General features: G+C 40.2%; 1 protein-coding gene across 8 annotated transcripts in view; it reads left to right on the top strand.

Moving 5' to 3' along the window:
* The window catches only part of TENM1 (teneurin transmembrane protein 1), a 1,357,925-nt gene that overhangs the window by 838,979 nt on the left and 499,693 nt on the right, over positions 1-19,253 (top strand). For 7 of the 8 annotated variants that reach the window (XM_073547613.1, XM_073547619.1, XM_073547618.1 and 4 more), the window contains one exon: positions 18,103-18,252. In XM_073547613.1, coding sequence (XP_073403714.1) covers positions 18,103-18,252 — 150 coding nt within the window. The remainder of the gene's footprint in view (positions 1-18,102; positions 18,253-19,253) is intronic. The other variant, XM_073547615.1, reaches the window with a different exon arrangement.

Genomic DNA, 19,253 nt, shown 5'->3' with positions numbered 1-19,253 from the left:
TTTGGTATAATTTATTATCTATCTTCATTTTTTATGTGCTCTTCATCTGCATTTCTTCATGTTCTACCAGCAGGGATCTGATAGGTGCTTCACTTACCCAATTTTTTCATTACAGCACATGGCTTTTCCATTGTCAGGTACTTATCAGGTCTTTTTTTGGGGACACATATTAAATGCCTATGTGGGTTTTGCTATATGAGATTAATTGTTTGGGTTTCTTACTATTGTATAGGATTTTCCACTATGGTGGTTGTCCCTATCCAGGTAAGGGTGTCCGTATCATGTTTTAAGCTTGTTTTTAAATTTTCCCTTGCTGTGTCTTTGGTATGATAAAATTCATGCTTTAATACAATACAGGTGTGCACAGGTTCTTATGCATTGGTCTTTTTTTCTTTCTCTGGTCATGCAATTTTTCCATGCATTCTGTAGCACCCTGATTCGTATTGCATTTATTATTTTGACATTGTGGTGCACCCAATACTGCACGTTTTGTCTGCATTGGTTTTACGCTAAAGGATATTCGCTTATCTCCTTCATTGGGGCAGAATAGTATACTTACAGCAGTACAAACTGGAGTTTTCTTCTATTTACGTCTTTAGCCCTCTCTATTGCCCAGTGCAATTATACCATAAATAGGACGTTCTGCTCACCCCCACTTCTAACTAGCTGTGATGCAGATACTGTCTGCATGTTCTGGAAACTGGAACCCTTTATACTCTCTTTTATGTCTCCAGACTTTTGTATGGGTGAGAATTCTAATGCCGACGCAAAGGCATCCCTAATTCATTAACTCTTTGAAGGAAACAGCATAATACTCGCTCCAATTGAGCATCTTTTTACTGCTACTATTGACGTCTTGTCAGGCATAATCTTAATAGCATAATCTTACTGTAAGCAAAACGCTAGGCAAGGCAGGATTCCCGGAGTGGACCCTCTGGACTGTGGCACCGAGGGGCCCTGGACGAGCAACCAGGTGGACCCGACCCCTATACAGGGACCGTTAGGAACAGGTCCAGGGGTTCGAATGCCACGGCAGCCGGAACCAAGAGGTGTGGCTCGGAATGGAGTACAAAGATGAACACAGGAGAGCAGGACTGAAGTAGGACTGCCGGAGCAGACACGGGTAAGCAGGACTGGAGTCAGATAGCAGGTACGGACACGGGAAGGCAGGACTGGAGTCAGACAGCTGGTACGGACATGGGTAGGCAGGACTGGTGTCAGATAGCAGGTGCAGACACAGGAAGGCAGGACTGGCGTCAGACAGCTGGTACGGACACGGGTAGGCAGGGCTGGAGTCAGATAGCAGGTGCGGACACAGGAGGGCAGGACTGGAATCAGACAGCAGGTCTACAAGGAAACACAAAGCAATAAGTGGAAGGCAGCTTAATGCAAGGCAAGATCGCAGGACCTAGAATGCTGTTACTACAACAACGATCAGGCGCCTCCATTATGGGAGGGCGGCCTGATATACCCGTAGCTGTGCCCCCATTGGTACGGCGGTGCTACCGAGTCAGGGCACCGCCGGAGATGATATCAGAGACGGAGAGCCGAGCGCGGCCTACTGCACCTGCGCAGGGCCTGTAATGACGTCACCGGCCACGGGCCGGTCATAGGAGGACGCCGACGTCAGGGCTGGAGGGAGTGAGGCTGTGGCATGAGGTAAGTGTGAGCGCACGCGACGGGAGGCCTGGGGAGGTGCGCGTCTGGAGGCACGGGAACCGTGACACTTACCAAGGCATTTACCATTAAATTAGTTGTTCACTGTTATCACAGTTCATGACCAGTTCATGATCAGTTCATGACCAAGTCAGTTTCCCCCCTTCCTTACTAAGCATATCTTGGGGCTTTTTTGTAAATGGACATTTAACAGCTCTATAGTTTATTCTCATTTGGATATTCAAATATATTTTTTTTGCTATACATGTGGCTTAATTTTATATCATTTTATATTCCTTTTATTTTGCTACTATTAGGGGAAATGGAAAAAAAATGTTTTATTCCTTTTTTTAGAACCATAAACATTTTAAATTGCATTCCCATTTCCATTAAATTATGTTATATATTGAACATACATGTTTATGGAGACACAGCTAGAAATAGCAAATCAGGATGGCAATGTCTTTTTTTATTTATTTTTTTTTCTAATTTGTTGTTGTTATTTATATTTGTTTTCATTTATTTTTGTGCTCCCAAGATGAGCTTAAAATACTTTTTCTTTATTAATGAGGCAACCATTTTAACATATTAATACATTTTTTTTGCTGATTTCCCCGTAACTGGGGCTTGAATATCAACCCCAGTTACATGGGAACTTCAGCCTCCTTGCTTCATAGCAGGGATGACTAGGTCTCTATGGATCCAGCAGCTCCTGCTCTCTTCCTACACTCAGTAGGCTTGAGAAAGAAGCACTCTCAGTTCCTCCTAATCTATATACAGATTATCCAGATGGTCCATTCAAGCTGCTTTTTCAATTGTTGTCCATTGTAAATTCATATGGATATTGTATAAGTAGAAAACTATTCTGAGAAGTCTTTGTTATTAGACACATATGAAACTTTCCCAATAAAAGCAAGCTTTCTTATAAACTCCTGTAAGTTTGCACTGTTACAGTAACAGCGATAAAAAATATAGATTTAGCACAAAACAAAATTTTTATTTAATCTATATCTCATATATGAACAGTTTGAAAAATAAGCCTTTGTCTAAATTTGATAAGCTCAGTTGTTGACACTGAGAGCAAAAACGATGTACTCGATCACTTCAGGTAATAAAAGTAAATGAAATAAAATCAGACTTTTTTAATATGTGAGATATTTCTGCCGCAAATACAATACAAGTCAAACTCAATAAAGTTCAAAAGCAAAATAATAGGAGAGTTAACGTTATAATACAATGTAATGTGTACAGTGGTAATGTAATGTGTTCATAAAATCATTACACTCATATTTCCTCTAGAGAAAAAAAACAAATCCTTTAATTACTGACAAGAAATTGACTTGAAATTTCCCTGAGAAAAAAGCTCACAGAACACAAATCTGATTGCTGTGAAGGTCATAAACTGTTTACTTAAAGCAATATTTCTATCTTAATGCGTGATCAGATCACTTACTGATCTACATGGATGTGACCTCTGGGACCCCCATTTATCTTATGAATGAAGGGGATGCTCCCGAGCAGTGTAGCCTTATCGGTTTTTTTCCTGCATGGTGATGGCAATTGCCAGAGTTTCTCCTCCCAGCAATAAGCTATCACTTTAAAGGCCCCGTCTGACATAGCGATATCGCTAGCGAGATCACTGAAGCGTCACCGATTTTGTGACACAAAAGCGACCTCGCCAGCGATCTCACTACGTGTGATATGTAATGGCGACCAGGCCCCCGCTGCGATGTCGCTGATCGTGCTTGAATGTCCTGGGCCATTTTTTGATCGCTGATGTCCTGCTAGCCAGCGCGCATCAGTGTGTTTGACACTGACGAGCGACCTCATTAGCGACTCAGAAATCATGGATGCAGGCGAGAGTCGTCAGAATCGCTGCTGTGTGACAAGGTCGCAACGACCACTGAGGTCGTTATACAGATCGCTGGAACATTGCTGCGCCGCTGGGTAAGTCTGCCTGTTTGATGGCCATGTAGAGATCATGTAGCGACACACCAGTGATCCTCACCAGGTCGTATTGTTGTCAGGATCGCTGGTGCGTCACGTAGTGTAACGGTACCCTAAGGCTAGGGTCAGAGCTCTGAATTTTCTCTCATCCCAGAGAATCAGCAGGTTATGCTAGTCACGCTCTTTTAGGGCGGTTTGCACGTTAACTCCCGGGCCGATTTTTTACAATTCTGACCACTGTCCCTTTATGAGATAACTCTGAAACACTTCCATGGATCTCGGTGATTCTGACATTGTTTTCTCACTACATATTGTACTTCATGTTAGTGGTAAAATTTAATTCAAATAACTTGTGTTTATTTGTGAAAAAACAGAAATTTGACAAAAATTTTGAAAATTTCATAATTTTCCAACTTTGAATTTTTATGCCCTTAAATCACAGAGATACGGCACACAAAAACCTTAATAAGTAACATTTCCCACATATTTACTTTACATCAGCACAATTTTGGAACCAAAATTTTTTTGTTTGGATGTTATAAGGGTTAAAAGTTGACCAGCGATTTCTCATTTTTGCAACACCATTTTATTTTTACGGACCACACCACATTTGAAGCCACTTTGAGAGGTCTATATGATAGAAAATCCCCAAAAGTGACACCATTCTAAAAACTGCACCCCTTAAGGTGCTCAAAACCGCATTCAAGAACTTTATTAACCCTTCAGGTGCTTCACAGGAATTTTTTGAATATTTTAAAAAAATGAACATTTAACTTTTTTTCACAAAAAAAATACTTCAGGTTCAATTTTTTTTATTTTACCAAGGGTAACAGGAGAAATTGGACTGCAAAAGTTATTGTGCAATTTGTCCTGAGTACGCTGATACCTGATATGTGGGGGGAACCACTGTTTCGGTGCATGGCAGAGCTCAGAAGGGAAGGATCGCCGTTTGACTTTTTTAATGCAAAATTGGCTGGAATTCAGATCGGACGCCATGTCACATTTGGAGAGCACCTAATGTGCCTAAACAGTGGAAACCCCCCACAAATGACCCCATTTTGGAAACTAGACCCCCCAAGGAACTTATCTAGATATGTGGTGAGAACTTTGAACCCACAAGGGCTTCACAGAAGTTTGTAACATACAGCAGTACAATTAAAAAATCATATTTTTCCACAAAAATGATCTTTTCACCCTCAATTCTTATTTTTCCAAGGGTAACAGGACCCTAAAAGATATTGTGCAATTTGTTCTGAGTACGCTGATACCCCATATGTGGGAGTAAACGACTATTTGGGCGCATGGCAGAGCTCGGAAGGGAAGCAGCGCCATTTGACTTTTTTGGCTGGAATTGAGATCGGACACCATGTCACGTTTGGAAAGCCCCTGATGTACCAAAACAGCGGAAACCCCCCACAAATGATACCATTTTGGAAACTAGACCCCCCAAGGAACTTATCTAGATGTGTGGTGAGCACTTTGAGCCCCCCAATGCTTCACAGAAGTTTATAATATCCGGGCGTGAAAATAAAAAAATCGTATTTTTTAAACAAACATGATCATTTAGTCCCCAATTTTTTTATTTTCCCAAGGGTACCAGGACAAATTGGACCCCAAGAGTTTTTGTACTGAGTACGTTGATACCCAATATGTGGGAGAAAACTACTGTATGGGCACACGTCGGGGCTCGGAAGGGAAGTAGTGACGTTTTAGAATGCAGACTTTGATGGAATGGTCTGCTGGTGTCATGTTGCTTTGGAGAGCCCCTGATGTACCTAAACAGTGGAAACCCCCCACAAATAACACCAATTTGGAAACTAGACCCCCTAAGGAATGTATCTAGATGTGTTGTGAGCACTTTGAACCCCCAAGGGCTTCACAGAAGTTTATAATGACCGGGCGTGAAAATAAAAAAAATTGTATTTTTTCCACAAACATGATCATTTAGTCCCCAATTTTTTTATTTTCCCAAGGGTACCAGGAGAAATTGGATGCCAAAAGTTGTTGTCAAATTTGTCCTGAGTACGCTGATACCTCATATGTGGGAGAAAACTACTGTATGGGCACACGTCGGGGCTTGGAAGGGAATGGTCTGCGGGTGTCATGTGCATTTGGAGAGCCTCTGATGTGCCTAAACTATTCAAACTCCCCACAAGTGACCCTATTTTGGAGAATAGACCCCAACGGAAATTATCTAGATGTGTGGTGAGCACTTTGAACCCCCAAGTGCTTCACAGAAGTTTATAACGCCCAGGCGTGAAAATAAAAAAATAATATTTTTTTCCACAAAAATGATATTTTTGCCCCCAATTTTTTATTTTCCTAAGGGTAACAGGAGAAATTGGACCCCAAAAGTTGTTTCGCAATTTGTCCTGAGTAGGCTGATACTCCATATGTGGGGGTAAAACACTGTTTGGGCGCATGGCAGAGCTTGGAAGGGAAGGAGCACCATTTGACTTTTTCAACGCAGAATTGGCTAGAATTGAGATCAGATGCCATGTTGCGTTTGGAGAGCACCTGATGTGCCCAAACAGTGGAAAACCCCAATTCTAACTCCAACCCTAACCCCAACACACCCCTAACCCTAATCTCAGCCCTAACCCTAGCCCTAGCCCTAACCCAAGCCCTAACCCTAACCCTAATGGGAAAATGGAAATAAATACATTTTTTTAATTTTATTATGTTTCCCTAACTAAGGGGGTGATAACGGGGGGTTTCATTTACTATTTATGGCGGTTTTTATATTTGGCAGCTGTCACACGCTAAAAGACGCTTTTTATTGTAAAATAGTTTTTGCATCACCACATATTGAGAGCTATAATTTTTCCATATTTTGACCCACTTAGTCATGTGAGGTCTTATTTTTTGCGGGACGAGTTGACGTTTTTATTGGTATCATTTTTGGGCATGTGACATCTTTTGATCGCTTTTTATTCCAGTTTTTGGGATGCAATAATGAACAAAAACCAGCGTTTCATGAATTTCTTTTGGGGGGTGCGTTTACACCATTCCGCGTGCAGTAAAATTGATAAAGCAGCTTTATTCTTTGGGTCAGTATGGTTACAGCGATACCTCATTTATGTCTTTTTTTATGTTTTGGCACTTTTATGCAATGAAAACAATTTTATATAAAAAAAAAATATTTTTGTATCGCTTTATTCAGCGAGCTATAACTTTTTTATTTTTTCACTGATGACACTGTTTGGTGGCTCGTTTTTTGCAGGACAAGATGACATTTTCAGCGGTACCATGGATATTTATATGCATCTTTTTGATCGTGCATTGTTGCACTTTTTGTTCGGCGGTATGATAATAAATCATTATTTTTTGCTTCATTTTTTTATTTTTATTTTTAAGGAGTTTGCTAAAGGGGTTAACTAATGGGACAGTTTTATAGGGAGGGTCGTTATGGACGCGGCGATACCAAATATGTGTACTTTTATTTATTTTTTATTTCCAAAAAATGAATTTATTTGGGAATATTCTTTTTTTTTATTTATTTAGCGATTTTTTTAAAATTATTTTTACACTTTTTTTAACTTTATTAGGTTGTCCCAGGGGGGACATCACAGATTACTGTGACAGATCAGTGATCTGTCACAGGCATTGAAGAAGACTTCCTCTTGCCTGCGCTTTGCAGGCACTGAGGAAGCCAGCTCCCTGTAGGCCCCCGAAGGTCCCCGTCGCCATCTGGGATCCGGGGACCTGCAGGGAAGGAGATCCCCCAGCAGCGCTGCACATTGCGCTGCTGTGGGGGGCTCAGGGAAGCACAGAGGGAGCCCCCTCCCTACCAATGCTTCCCTTTAATCCCCGGTACACCATGATCGTGTTTGATCGCGGTGTGCAAGGGATTAACGTGTCGAGGGCAGTCTGTGACCGCCCCTGACACATTGTGCCGAGTGTCAGCTGTGATAATCAGCTGACACCCGGCCGCGATCAGCGGCGTTCACCACGTGGGCGCCGCTGATCGCTATGACGTAATATTCCGTCCATGGTAATTAGGTCCCAGGTCACATGGACGGAATATTACGTCCATTGTAGGAAAGGGGTTAAGATTCTGATCAGAGATTGATCAGAGTATAATTATAATGGGATCTGATTTTCTTGAATGAACAGAAGGTAGAAAAAAATGATCCATCTTCTCCATTCTTTCAGTCAATGAAAATTGTACCTGTCTCGAATGTCATTGACTTGCATGGCTGAGTGTGATCCGAATATTGAATATCCGAGTTTGTCCAAGGAAAAAATGAGTCATATGCAAAACCTCATAGAATAACATTGTTTCAAGTGCGATTTGATCTTTTGTCTGATAGCATTGGGACTGAAAATATGTCTGCCTGCATGGGCCCAAACAGTATAGGCAAACCGTAAGTGTTCACTTACAATTCAACACCGCAATTCCAGTTTCCAGTAAACGACACTCATGACACAGGTGTGGACAGAATTTTGCTGAGTGAAATGCTGTACATTGTGTGATCACCATTGCAGGTCACAATAAAAACACATATCCATCATAAGGGCCTTCACACCTCTTGCCATCAGGGACATGCTTTCATGCTTTTACATATCCTGGATCTATAAACAAAACATCTTTTCCTTTTACAATGGATTTGTGTTGTCATAGATGAAGAGCTTCAGATACAAGGCAATATGTGACAATGGGCTAATGGGAGCCTGTCAAGTCAGATAATGCTGTTAACCTCCAGTTATAGGGTTAATTTGCAGGCTAACAGTCTTAGAAAGGTGCCCGGTCATGGTAGTGAAAATGCCTCTATCAGGGAGGAAATGAGCTTTCACTCATACCGGCATGCTGGTGCGGCTGCAGCCACCATTCACAGCACTGTGAATGACGACTGTAAGAATGCCCTGGCACTTTGCCTTAAAGCCAATTCAGCACTGATACACTGAAGAGACATCTGTGAGTCAAACTTCTGGGCACAGGTACAGCAGCCGTTCATAGTATAGTGAGTGGGGACTGTAGGCGCACCAGTGTTACTGAAAATTGGGGGCTCCCTGGAGAAATAAAGTTAATTTCCTACAGCAGACAGTCACATTTCTATTGCAATTAACCTGTAGGTTAACCTCAAGTTAAGAGCGTTATCCAACATGATAGATTCCCTTTAAGACCTTTCTTAATTTGCCCATTTTGCCGATCATAGGCATTTCATAGGATTGCTTACATCGCCCTTGTAAACAGTTGTTCTGCCTATAATCTCAAAGCTGATGAGGGATCATAAATAGATATTGGAGCTTCACAATTCATGGGCTTGTAAATTCATTTTTTGTTTGTGAATCCTTTGAAAATTTGTAGACATGGCCAAATTGACCAGCGAACTTTGAGATTAAAATTACCAAATTGCAAACCTTGATTTGCTACCCGCTAAAGAATCTCAAATCAGATCTCTGTGAATCGTAAAGTAGCTACCGCAAATGGATTTCTTGTATGGATTTTCTTTTCTTCTCTGCAAGCTATATCCTGGCTGATAATACCATAACACACTGTTGCCTCCATTATACAGTATATTCGTACAGTGTGGGATTTGTATTTTCAGGGTTTCTTTTCTTTCTTGTTTGGTGCTGTTTGAATGGCAAACTATTCATGGAGAAAAGAGAAAGAACAATCGGTCTGTGTGCGGATGAAATGGCGTAAAAGCATGAAAATGTAATATCGGAGTAATATGATAGAACTGAATATAAAATAATTAACACTATTTTCAATATCAAAAGAAGCAAGAAGCTAAAGTTAATGTCATTTATGCATACCTCTAATTTAATTATCTATGTATCCTATTAACCATCAAGCCATTAGCATTTCAGAATGATCTCATGCCTATTTGTGCTATCTTTGACAAAAACATATCTCGCACAATGGAGAATTATCCAATTTTGTATTATTTTCTCATTTCCATAAAGAAGGCTTTATCGCGGAAACAGGACATTAATTCACACGTCTTTTTACCGGACATTGATGGCTTAGCAATTATGAAGCTGGTTCTAACAGTATGAGCATTGAGTACATTTTTTTCTTGCTTTAATTTAGATTACTTTATATTTTTCCCTTTTTTTGTTCAGTAAAATACGAACGGCAGAATGGAGATCCTTTTTGTTAAATGTCAGTCTTTTTATTAGGAGTGGAAATAAAATGGATACACTGCACCAAATAGAATATTTGCAAACTGAGCACATCCTCATTAAATGAGAAAAATCTCCACAATGTAGACTGATTCTTCTTCCATTTTCAGATTGCTTTTCTTGCACTGGCTTTTATGTGGTTGGAGACAATTTACATTATGAATATGCTGAACTGAACCCTAAAGTGACACCTATAAATTCTATATCTTATTACTTGGAACTTTTGTGTTTTTCGCAGTGACGCTTCTTGCACATTTAGGAAGTATATTTTATGTTTGCATTTTAAGGTTCTTACAAAAGCGTTAATGTCAGTCAGTGCCGCTATTCTTACATCTCCTGACATTACATTTGTGGTCCCTTGTTGCAATCAAAAGAAATGTAGAAAATATATAGTTTCTTATTTTTATCTGTAGTGATGTCGATATTTGAATCTTTACCAAGTATGCCATTCTTAAAGCCCCCATGGACATTAGATGGCTGTCTGCCTAACTAGGCATCAGCTGTTCGTTCCTCTGACAGGGATCTAGACCATATTTCCTATATACAGGACAACTCATTTGGCCTAGCGCCCCTGTGTTTTCTATGAGAAAGCCACCCGAGAGAACAAAGCTATTGTCAGTCTGAAATCAGACCTTAAAAAAAATCAGCTGACTGCTGCCCCCGTACAACTAGAGTTTAAGCTGCACCCATTGATATCAGCAGGTGCTGCTGGAATTAGTCTAATGTGTATGGGGGGCTTTAAACTTCATGCCCCCCCATACACATTTGCACCCATTGATATCAGCAGGTGCTGCTGAAATTAGACTAATGTGTATGGGGGGCTTTAAACTTCATGCAACTTATTTATCACCTTGAAAAGAAGAGAAATGCCACCTATAAAAGTACCCCTATGGTGGGCAGTGGTGAAATAAGTCTCTTCTTTCAGAAGAGAACAAATTTGCATATTTTCCCCATGAAACATTGCTAGATTTCACACTTTGCTGGTCTCCTTAACCTCTTAACGACCTTCGATAGGTCTTTTAACATCGGCAGTTAAGCGTACTTATTCCTCAGCGCCGCTTTTTAACGGCACTGAGAAATAAGGTTATAGCGCCCTCCCCCTGTGTCAGAAAATCTCCTGGATCTCAGCTAATGGGGGTGGCTGATACCCTGGAGAACATGATTTTGGTCGATTTTTACCTTCCCCAGCATTGCGATCACCGTTATTAACCAAATAACGGCGACTGCAAAAAAAAAGTCAAATTTTGCATTTATTTCTCTCTCCTCTGATATGATGTAACACATCAGAGGAGAGAGAAATGGGGTCCCCTGAGCTCCCCTTGTACCTGCAATTCACCCACTGATATCTGCTGGCCTGCACCCAGCAACAATAGGTGATTTATCCTATTGGTTCATTTTGATAACTGTGATAGACCCTATCGTAGTGATCAAAATAAAAAAATACTAAATCAAACTCCCCTTTATCACTCCCTTAGTTAGGTAAAAATAATAAAATAAAAAAGTTTGAAAATTGCAAAATTTGTAAATTTTTTGCCAAATTTCCATTTTTTTGTTAATAAATGCAAGTTATATCGAAGAAATTTTACCACTAACATGAAGTAAAATATGTAACAAAAACAAAATTTCAGAATTAGTGGGATACGTTGAAGTGTTCCAAAGCTATAACCTCATAAAGTGACAGTGGTCAGAATTGTAAAAATTGGCTTGGTTATTAATTACCAAATTGGCTCTGTCACTAAGGGGTTAAAGTGGGCCAGCCATATGAAGTTATAAATTTTCCAGAGCTTCAGTGTGCAGAACACCGATATCAAGAGGCATTGATTAATTTTAGAGGTGGGAAAATTGAGTAAATGCATTGGTGTTAAATTTTTAGGAATTCACTCAACACTTAAATTTTGAAAAATGTATGACTCATATTGGCTAAAATGGCGACTCGTAATGCTTTACAGCTATCGCATCGTATGGCATAGCACAGAAAATAAGGAGGGAAGTTCATAGCCTATATAAAAGCAAAAAAAATGAATAAGAACATGGGAGTAGTAGACATGGGAATACATAATTATATTTTTAATTTCACAAAAATTGGATAACATTAAAAACACAATAAAAGAAAATATATGTAAATATGTAAATAACAAATATGGTCACTAAAAGAGAGGCATAGGAGCTAAAAGGTATGTGAATAAATACTAATTAATACTGAATATAATGCTCCCTAAAACACCTCTTGTTAATGCAAAAATAAAAAATAATGGAAAAAAGTATATAGGTGGCCATAAAAGTAATGCAAACAGTATCTATGCAGTCAGGCGGAAAAGCACAATAGCTGAAATACAAGAAAATTACGGTAAATTAATAGTACAACTTGTGTGGTGGCAATATTTGCAAGTAACATATCTCTCTAAAATGTTTTTCCATTATGGTATGTAGGATTTCAATCCACAATATTGTTATTTAACTATGGTAATATTACTCCTTTTTATGTCTATGCAATTTTATCACCATAATTACATGTTTTTGCCAATTTAGCTGCATTTACCTTTGTGATACATGGTGCGGTTACGCCTATGTGTGATATTTTCCTTTATTGTGCTTTTAATGTTCTTCAATTTTTGTGAACTTAATAAAAATATAATTCTGTATACCCATGGCTACTACTCCCATGTTCTTAGTCGGTTTATTTCTTGATTAGGGGAGAGCCCTTTGTTTTGGTCTATCTGAATCCTGTATAAAAGCAGAGGCAGGGAATGCATCAGCCAACTTGGGGTGAATCAGAATTATGAGAAGCCATTATTGCTCACAACGTAGTAAAAGTGCTAAGAAGAGAAAGCCATAAAATAGTGAATAAACAATACACATAGTGCATGTGACAGAACAGCAGTGAAGAACAGTTTCCATTGTTTACCCATTTCCATATTTACTGAAGTCACTTGAACTTTATTAAGGCAGTGGTTGCATTGAAAGTTCAAAAGTGGTTGGATATATCTCTGGAAGACCCCAAAGTGTTGCAGACAACTTTTCAGGGAAATTGGAGTGCTTGTGATTTAACAAAGATTGACTCACGCCAAATCAAACTTTTTGGAAAAATTAAGTGAAGCTGGCGAATTTGAACTTCAGAAGATTCTCTCATTTCTATTAATTGTAGATAAAATGTTTTGTTTTCAGCAGCATGTTAGATGTAAAAGTAAAATATCAGATAATATATCAGAAGGTATTTAAATTTAAATGCTACATAGTAATCATTTCATTAAAATGGATCTGATAACAGACTTCAATTTCCATATACTGTATACTGTAAGTAACTTGATCTCTTAGACCTGATAAGACTGGTGTTCTTCAATCAGTCAGAATGGCAGTAGCATAGTAACATAGTAATATAGTTAGCAAGGCAGAAAAAAGACATTTGTCAGTCCAGTTCAGCCTATATTCCTTCAGAATAAATCCCCAGATCTACGTCCTTCTAAAGAACCTCATAACTGTAAGATACAATATTGCTACGCTCCAGGAAGACATTCAGGTCTCTCTTGAACCCCCTGACTTAGTTCGCCATCACCACCTCCTCTGGCAGGGAATTCCAGAGTCTCACTGCCCTAACAGTAAAGAATCCTCTTCTATGTTGGTGGAAAAACCTTCTCTCCTCCAGACGCAGAGAATGCCCCCTTGTGATCATCACCTTCCTTGGAATAAACAGATCCTCGGAGAGATATTTGTATTGTCCACTTATATACTTATACATGGTTATTAGATCGCCCCTCAGTCGTCTTTTTTCTAGACTAAATAATCCTAATTTTGCTAATCTCTCTGGTAATCTCTCAGTATAATCTAGATAGTAAAATGATTATATTATGAGTCCTGCTTCAGAGTGAAAATTCATGGCCCTAGTGTAGTCATCATGCTCCCACCCACCCAGCCTGAAAGAGAGCTCTGGCTTGTACTGAGCAATGTAAGATCAGCAGGAGAGACCCTAAGGAGCTGTGAGTCAGGAGTGGTGGGTGGAATTTTAGTCTAAACTTTTAGAATAGAAAGTACAGCCATTTTGACTTGAATTTTCAAAGTACATCACCTTCATCAGATCTAAGAGATCTATTTTATATACTATGCAGTATGTATTGTGTCTTTTGAAAGGTCTCCATTAAATGAATGCACTGCATTATTATATTTATTATTATTACATTGTATTATTATGCAAACATTATGATTTGTAGATCATGAATTGCCTAGACATCAAAAAGATTACTCTTGTGCCATGTTATGGATGAAATTATAGTATGAAATCTAGATAATACAAGCACTATTATCAGTTTTAGCAGCCACGAGTTACCAACAGGTTAGTGTTTGGGATTTGGGCCATATTTGATTCAGAGCATAAACAATATGTACAAAAGAGTATCATGAAGACTTACAAATGTAATATAGTTTATATTAGGTGTGTAAGTTCTAATGATATTTATGGAGTTTTGATAGAAAGAGTGGCACTGTATAGACCGCTATTTTTACCATTATGTACAACTAGTTGAAGAGCCCGGCGCTGCCCGGGCATAATAACTAACTACGGTTAGTTATAACAAATTATGATTATATCTATATATATATATAAAGCTGAGTGTATAGCCTCGCCCACTCTGCATAGCCACATTCACTATAATATCCCACATCATCCCATCAGCCAGAGCTACCAGACTACTACCCCTAATATCCCACATCATCCCGTCAGCCAGAGCCACCAGACTACTACCCCTAATATCCCACATCATCCCGTCAGCCAGAGCCACCGGACTACTACCCCTAATATCCCACATCATCCCGTCAGCCAGAGCCACCGGACTACTACCCCTAATATCCCACATCATACCGTCAGCCAGAGCCACTGGACAACTACCACTAATATCCCACATCATCCCATCAGCCAGAGCTACCTGACTACTACCCCTAATATCCCACATCATCCCGTCAGCCAGAGCCACCGGACAACTACCAATAATATCCCACATCATCCCATCAGCCAGAGCTACCTGACTACTACCCCTAATATCCCACATCATCCCGTCAGCCAGAGCTACCTGACTACTACCCCTAATATCCCACATCATCCCGTCAGAGCCAGTAAAAGTAGAATAGTGAAATTGTACAGAAACATGGTTCACTAAGATCCCAGGTTTTCTACTGATCAGGTTGATATTCTCACTTATCTGCCACCATAAATATCAAAAGTCATGCTTTTCACCAATGGACAGGCACAAACCTTATACATTAGTACAGTAGAGAAACCTTCACACACATTTTCATACACCATCAACTTGTAATTTGTCCGGCTGAGTTGCTCATGTATGTATAGCATCTGTATGCAGTATAGTATCATATTTAATGGGTTGTTATGGGAAAAGCATTACGTGTTATATGGGTATATTCAGGTGAATTGTGGGGAAAGTAGCTCTTTAAAAAAACGCACAGCATCGGAGCACAGTAACACATCAATAATGCATAAAAGTGTCTGAAATATTAAATCCACATGACATTTAATATGTGCACTTTCCTACATTCATGTGTGTCACTTAATGATGCCACACGGGAGGGGAGATTCATTTCTGTAATGTACTCACTGCTCCTTTCTGGGGGACAGACGATGGCGGGAGCTTATGTTCCTGGGGATGTTAGATTTCTCACACCATGTCAGTGTCTGCTGAAGTGTTGTCAAGTGAGAAAACTTGTGCATAGCAACCAAGCACAGCTCAGCTACTTTTAACCAGCTCTGGTGAAATGAGAGATGCTTAGTGATTGGTTGCAAGGAAAACTGTTGGTCATAGCAACCAATCACAGCTTTGCTTCTTTTGAACAGCTCTGGTGAAATGAAAGCTGCTTCGTGATTGGTTGGTGATACACACACACACACACATTGATTTTTATATATAGAGATGAACCCTAAAACATGTGTGAATAGAGAGATCATATTCCAAAATATATTATCTACATGAAATTCTTAGTTTTGCCAAGAAAAATGAAAGAATTACCCATGGCAAAAGATATCCCTTAGGGCCCTGTCACACATAGCGATGCACCAGCGATCCCGACAACGATATGACCTTGTCAGGATCGCTGGTGTGTCACTACATGATCGCTGGTGAGCTGCCAAACAGGCAGTTTCATCAGCGATCAGCACCAGCGACACGCGGGTAACAAGCGACGCACGTCGCTTAGTTACCTGCTGTGTATGTTAGAAACCAGCGCGCTGGTGCAGGGAGCTGGTAACCAAGGTAAACATCGGGTTTCTAAGCGCTGCGCGGCGCTTAGAAACTCGATGTTTACCTTGGTTACCAGCTCCCTGCACCAGCGCGCTGGTTTCTAACATACACAGCGGGTAACTAAGCGCCATGCGGCGCTTAGAAACCCGATGTTTACCTTGGTTACCATGCTCCAGCTCGCTGATTGCTGGCCTCCCGCCTGCCACACGCAGCGATGCGTGCTGGCCAGCGGGAGACCAACGATCAAAAAAATGTCCTGGCCATTCCAAAATGATCAGCGATACCCGGCAGGGGGGCCGGTCGCTGATAAGTGTCACATACAGCGATCTCGCTGGTGAGATCACTGTTGCGTCACAAAACTTGTGACTCAGCAGCTATCTCGCTAGCGAGATCGCTGTGTGTGACGGGGGCTTTAGTCTGGGGTGCTTCTAAACTTAGTGCTATACCCAGGCTAGCCCTCAGCCCATAGTCTTATTATTGCTAATACTAATCATTCCGTGTGACAGTCATTTACCCTGAAGCCATATAGCCTTCTAGTCATAAATTAAACACGATGCAATGCAACAGTAAAGTCATTTACATTAAAGTGCAAACATTTTAGAAAACACTTATGAACAGAAAATAAATGCTGAAAAGTACCGTAAATTAAATAATTAACTAATGAAAAGCAATGTAAATGAACAGAGGAGAAATATAGATGAAGTCAATATTTGGTATGACCATTATGTACCTCCAAAACTGCATCAAAACATCAATTGTTCTAGGTACGCCTCCACACAGTTTTTGAAGGAACTCGTCAGGGAGGTTGTTACAAACTTCTTGGAGAGATAACCATAGATCTTCTGTGTATATAGACTTATACAAGTTATTATGTATCTTCATATAATCCCAAACAGACTCAATGATGTAGAGATCAGGGCTCTGTGGTGACCATATCTGCACTTCCAGGAATCCTTGATCTTCTTTACACTGAAGACCTTTTATTAATGACATTGAATGTATATTTGGGGTCATTGTCCTGATGCAGAAAAAAAGTGTAGCCAATCAGACGCCTCCCTGATACTATTTCATGTTGGATAAGTATGAGTCTCATTGGTCAGTGTATGCTGTCATCCCATACATAGCTGAGTTTTCCATGAACCAGGTGATTTTCTGCATCTTCCAGAAGTTCAAGAGGTCTCTCCTTATTCTGGAAGCCTCTCAAACATTCTGGGAGAATTGACATGTATGTTTCTACATTTTCCACAAGTCGCCCTTGGAAACAGACAGTATTCAAGCTCTACTCCTCTACCAGGCATTTGATTCAATAGCTTTGTTCTAACTATGAAACCATTGGTGAACACCCACATGTTATTTCACTTAAATAGTTTGTGCCAAGTTGGAAACTTATTACCTATACGTAGAATCATAGGTAGGCAGTCCCAAAGGCAATAAATGGAGTGATGATGCACATTGATGACCTCCATCCATTCAGACTTGGCTCTCCAGAACTCTGTTCTCAATATTACTGATGTTCCAGCAGTTTGACCCACCACAATCAGTAAGTTATGACCTTAGTTATGGATCACTTTTAATTTTGCTTAAACCATGTAAATGTCAAGGACACTAGTGTAATCATGGAAAGGATAGACTGAGCTCCGATTTGAGCTTTAGTAAGCAAAATATTACAAGAAGTAACTTTGTTTCTATATTTATTATATTCAGAAATAGGAAGATATCCCTCTTTTAACATCATAAGTGGATTCTCATTTATGGTAAAATTAATCAACTATGGTAATTACGGTTTCTTTTGTAGCATGATCACAAGACGCAGTTTAAACCTATTACCGTACAATTTGCATTTGCAGTTAAACAGATGATTATTTTCGTACATATAGCAATAATCACCCCTTTGTCAGTGAGATAAATGTGTGGTGGGGGGAGAGCAAAGCCTCTTTAAATTATGTATCTCCTGCTGCCTAGACCAGATTTATGGCTTTGTTCTCGTAATGTTACATTTTAAAAAGCAAAGCTAATAATAAGCAGGAATTAGGGGCTAAAGATGATAATTTTATATAGCAAATATATTTTTATTGTTTCTGCACATATCTCTTTTGTCCTTGGGAATAATGTGTTTCCTTTTTTATAGCAGTTCACTTGTTTGGTTTCACTTGGCAACTTAAACCCGTGGAGAGTCAGCTTTATGAGAACGGAGTCAGTAAAGGCAAAGGAGAGGAGTCCATGGAAACCACCTATTCACCCCTCGGAGGAAAGGTTACTGATAACACAGAAAAGAAAGGTAATTAATGTGCAATAGTAATTCAAAGAAACTCGAATGTTTTACAGTATCCCGAAAGCCCAAATCTTCTTATTTGCCATTTTTGACGCATGTTCACATTTAGCTTTTTTATTTCAGATGTCAGTGGAGATTTTAATGCAAAAAAAAACAGAATTAGATTACAAAAAGAATAGGACATGTATAAGTTACGTCTGATTCCTGTGGGATTCACATTTTGACATAACATTTTCAGTGACAATGTGTATGAGAAAACCTTTAGGATATGAGTATGTGTGGCATCCCAGAGTCTGGTTGCCACAGTGACATTGCCTCCCTCTAAGGGGGGATGTCATGCCTGGAGGCAGGGGGGGTCCCCATGTCAGGTAACACAGTGTACATGTCAATTCCTGCTCCAGGCCAGAAAGGGAAGCTTCTTTATAAATTCTGGTGAGCAGGTGGGGTTAGTGAGTCAGAAAGAAGTCAGCTGAGAGAGTAAACAGGAGAGTTGTCATGGAAATGGGAGCCAGATGGAGCTGGTGACAGGACAGTGGGAGAGGAGAGTTGGCAGTTGGTCTGTGGAGAGGGTAGGGACAGGAGTAGAGACAAGAGCTCAGGGGAATAAAAACTGCATATAGCTGACCACAGAGTGGAGCGCTGACAAAAAGGGATGCCAGAGTCCTTGACTGAGCGGGTGCTGTATGCCTTGACAGCTGAATCTGGATGGCAGGGGACTGCAAGCTCCCTGGCCACACCGAACACCTGAAGGCATGGCAGCAGACCAAAAGCCCGGGCTGACACTGAAAAGGACAGTGCCCATGATATAGGCTCATGCTGTCTGCCATACAGGTTAGAAATCATCACGCAGGAGAGGGCGGCAGCTTAGCTACAAGCATCAGGGACCCAAAAAGAAAGAAGGTTCCCAACCCCTCCTGGCAGGGTGGATCCCATGAATGCCTCCAGGCAAGCCAGACTCAATCCATCATCTGTAATTGGTACCCCAGATTGCACCTACTTTCAAGTAA

This window comes from Dendrobates tinctorius, unplaced genomic scaffold (assembly GCF_039654945.1).
Source record: "Dendrobates tinctorius isolate UK_male_01 unplaced genomic scaffold, ASM3965494v1 ptg000154l, whole genome shotgun sequence".
Classification (NCBI taxonomy): Eukaryota; Metazoa; Chordata; class Amphibia; order Anura; family Dendrobatidae; genus Dendrobates; species Dendrobates tinctorius.
This window is presented reverse-complemented; position numbering and strand designations above follow the sequence as displayed.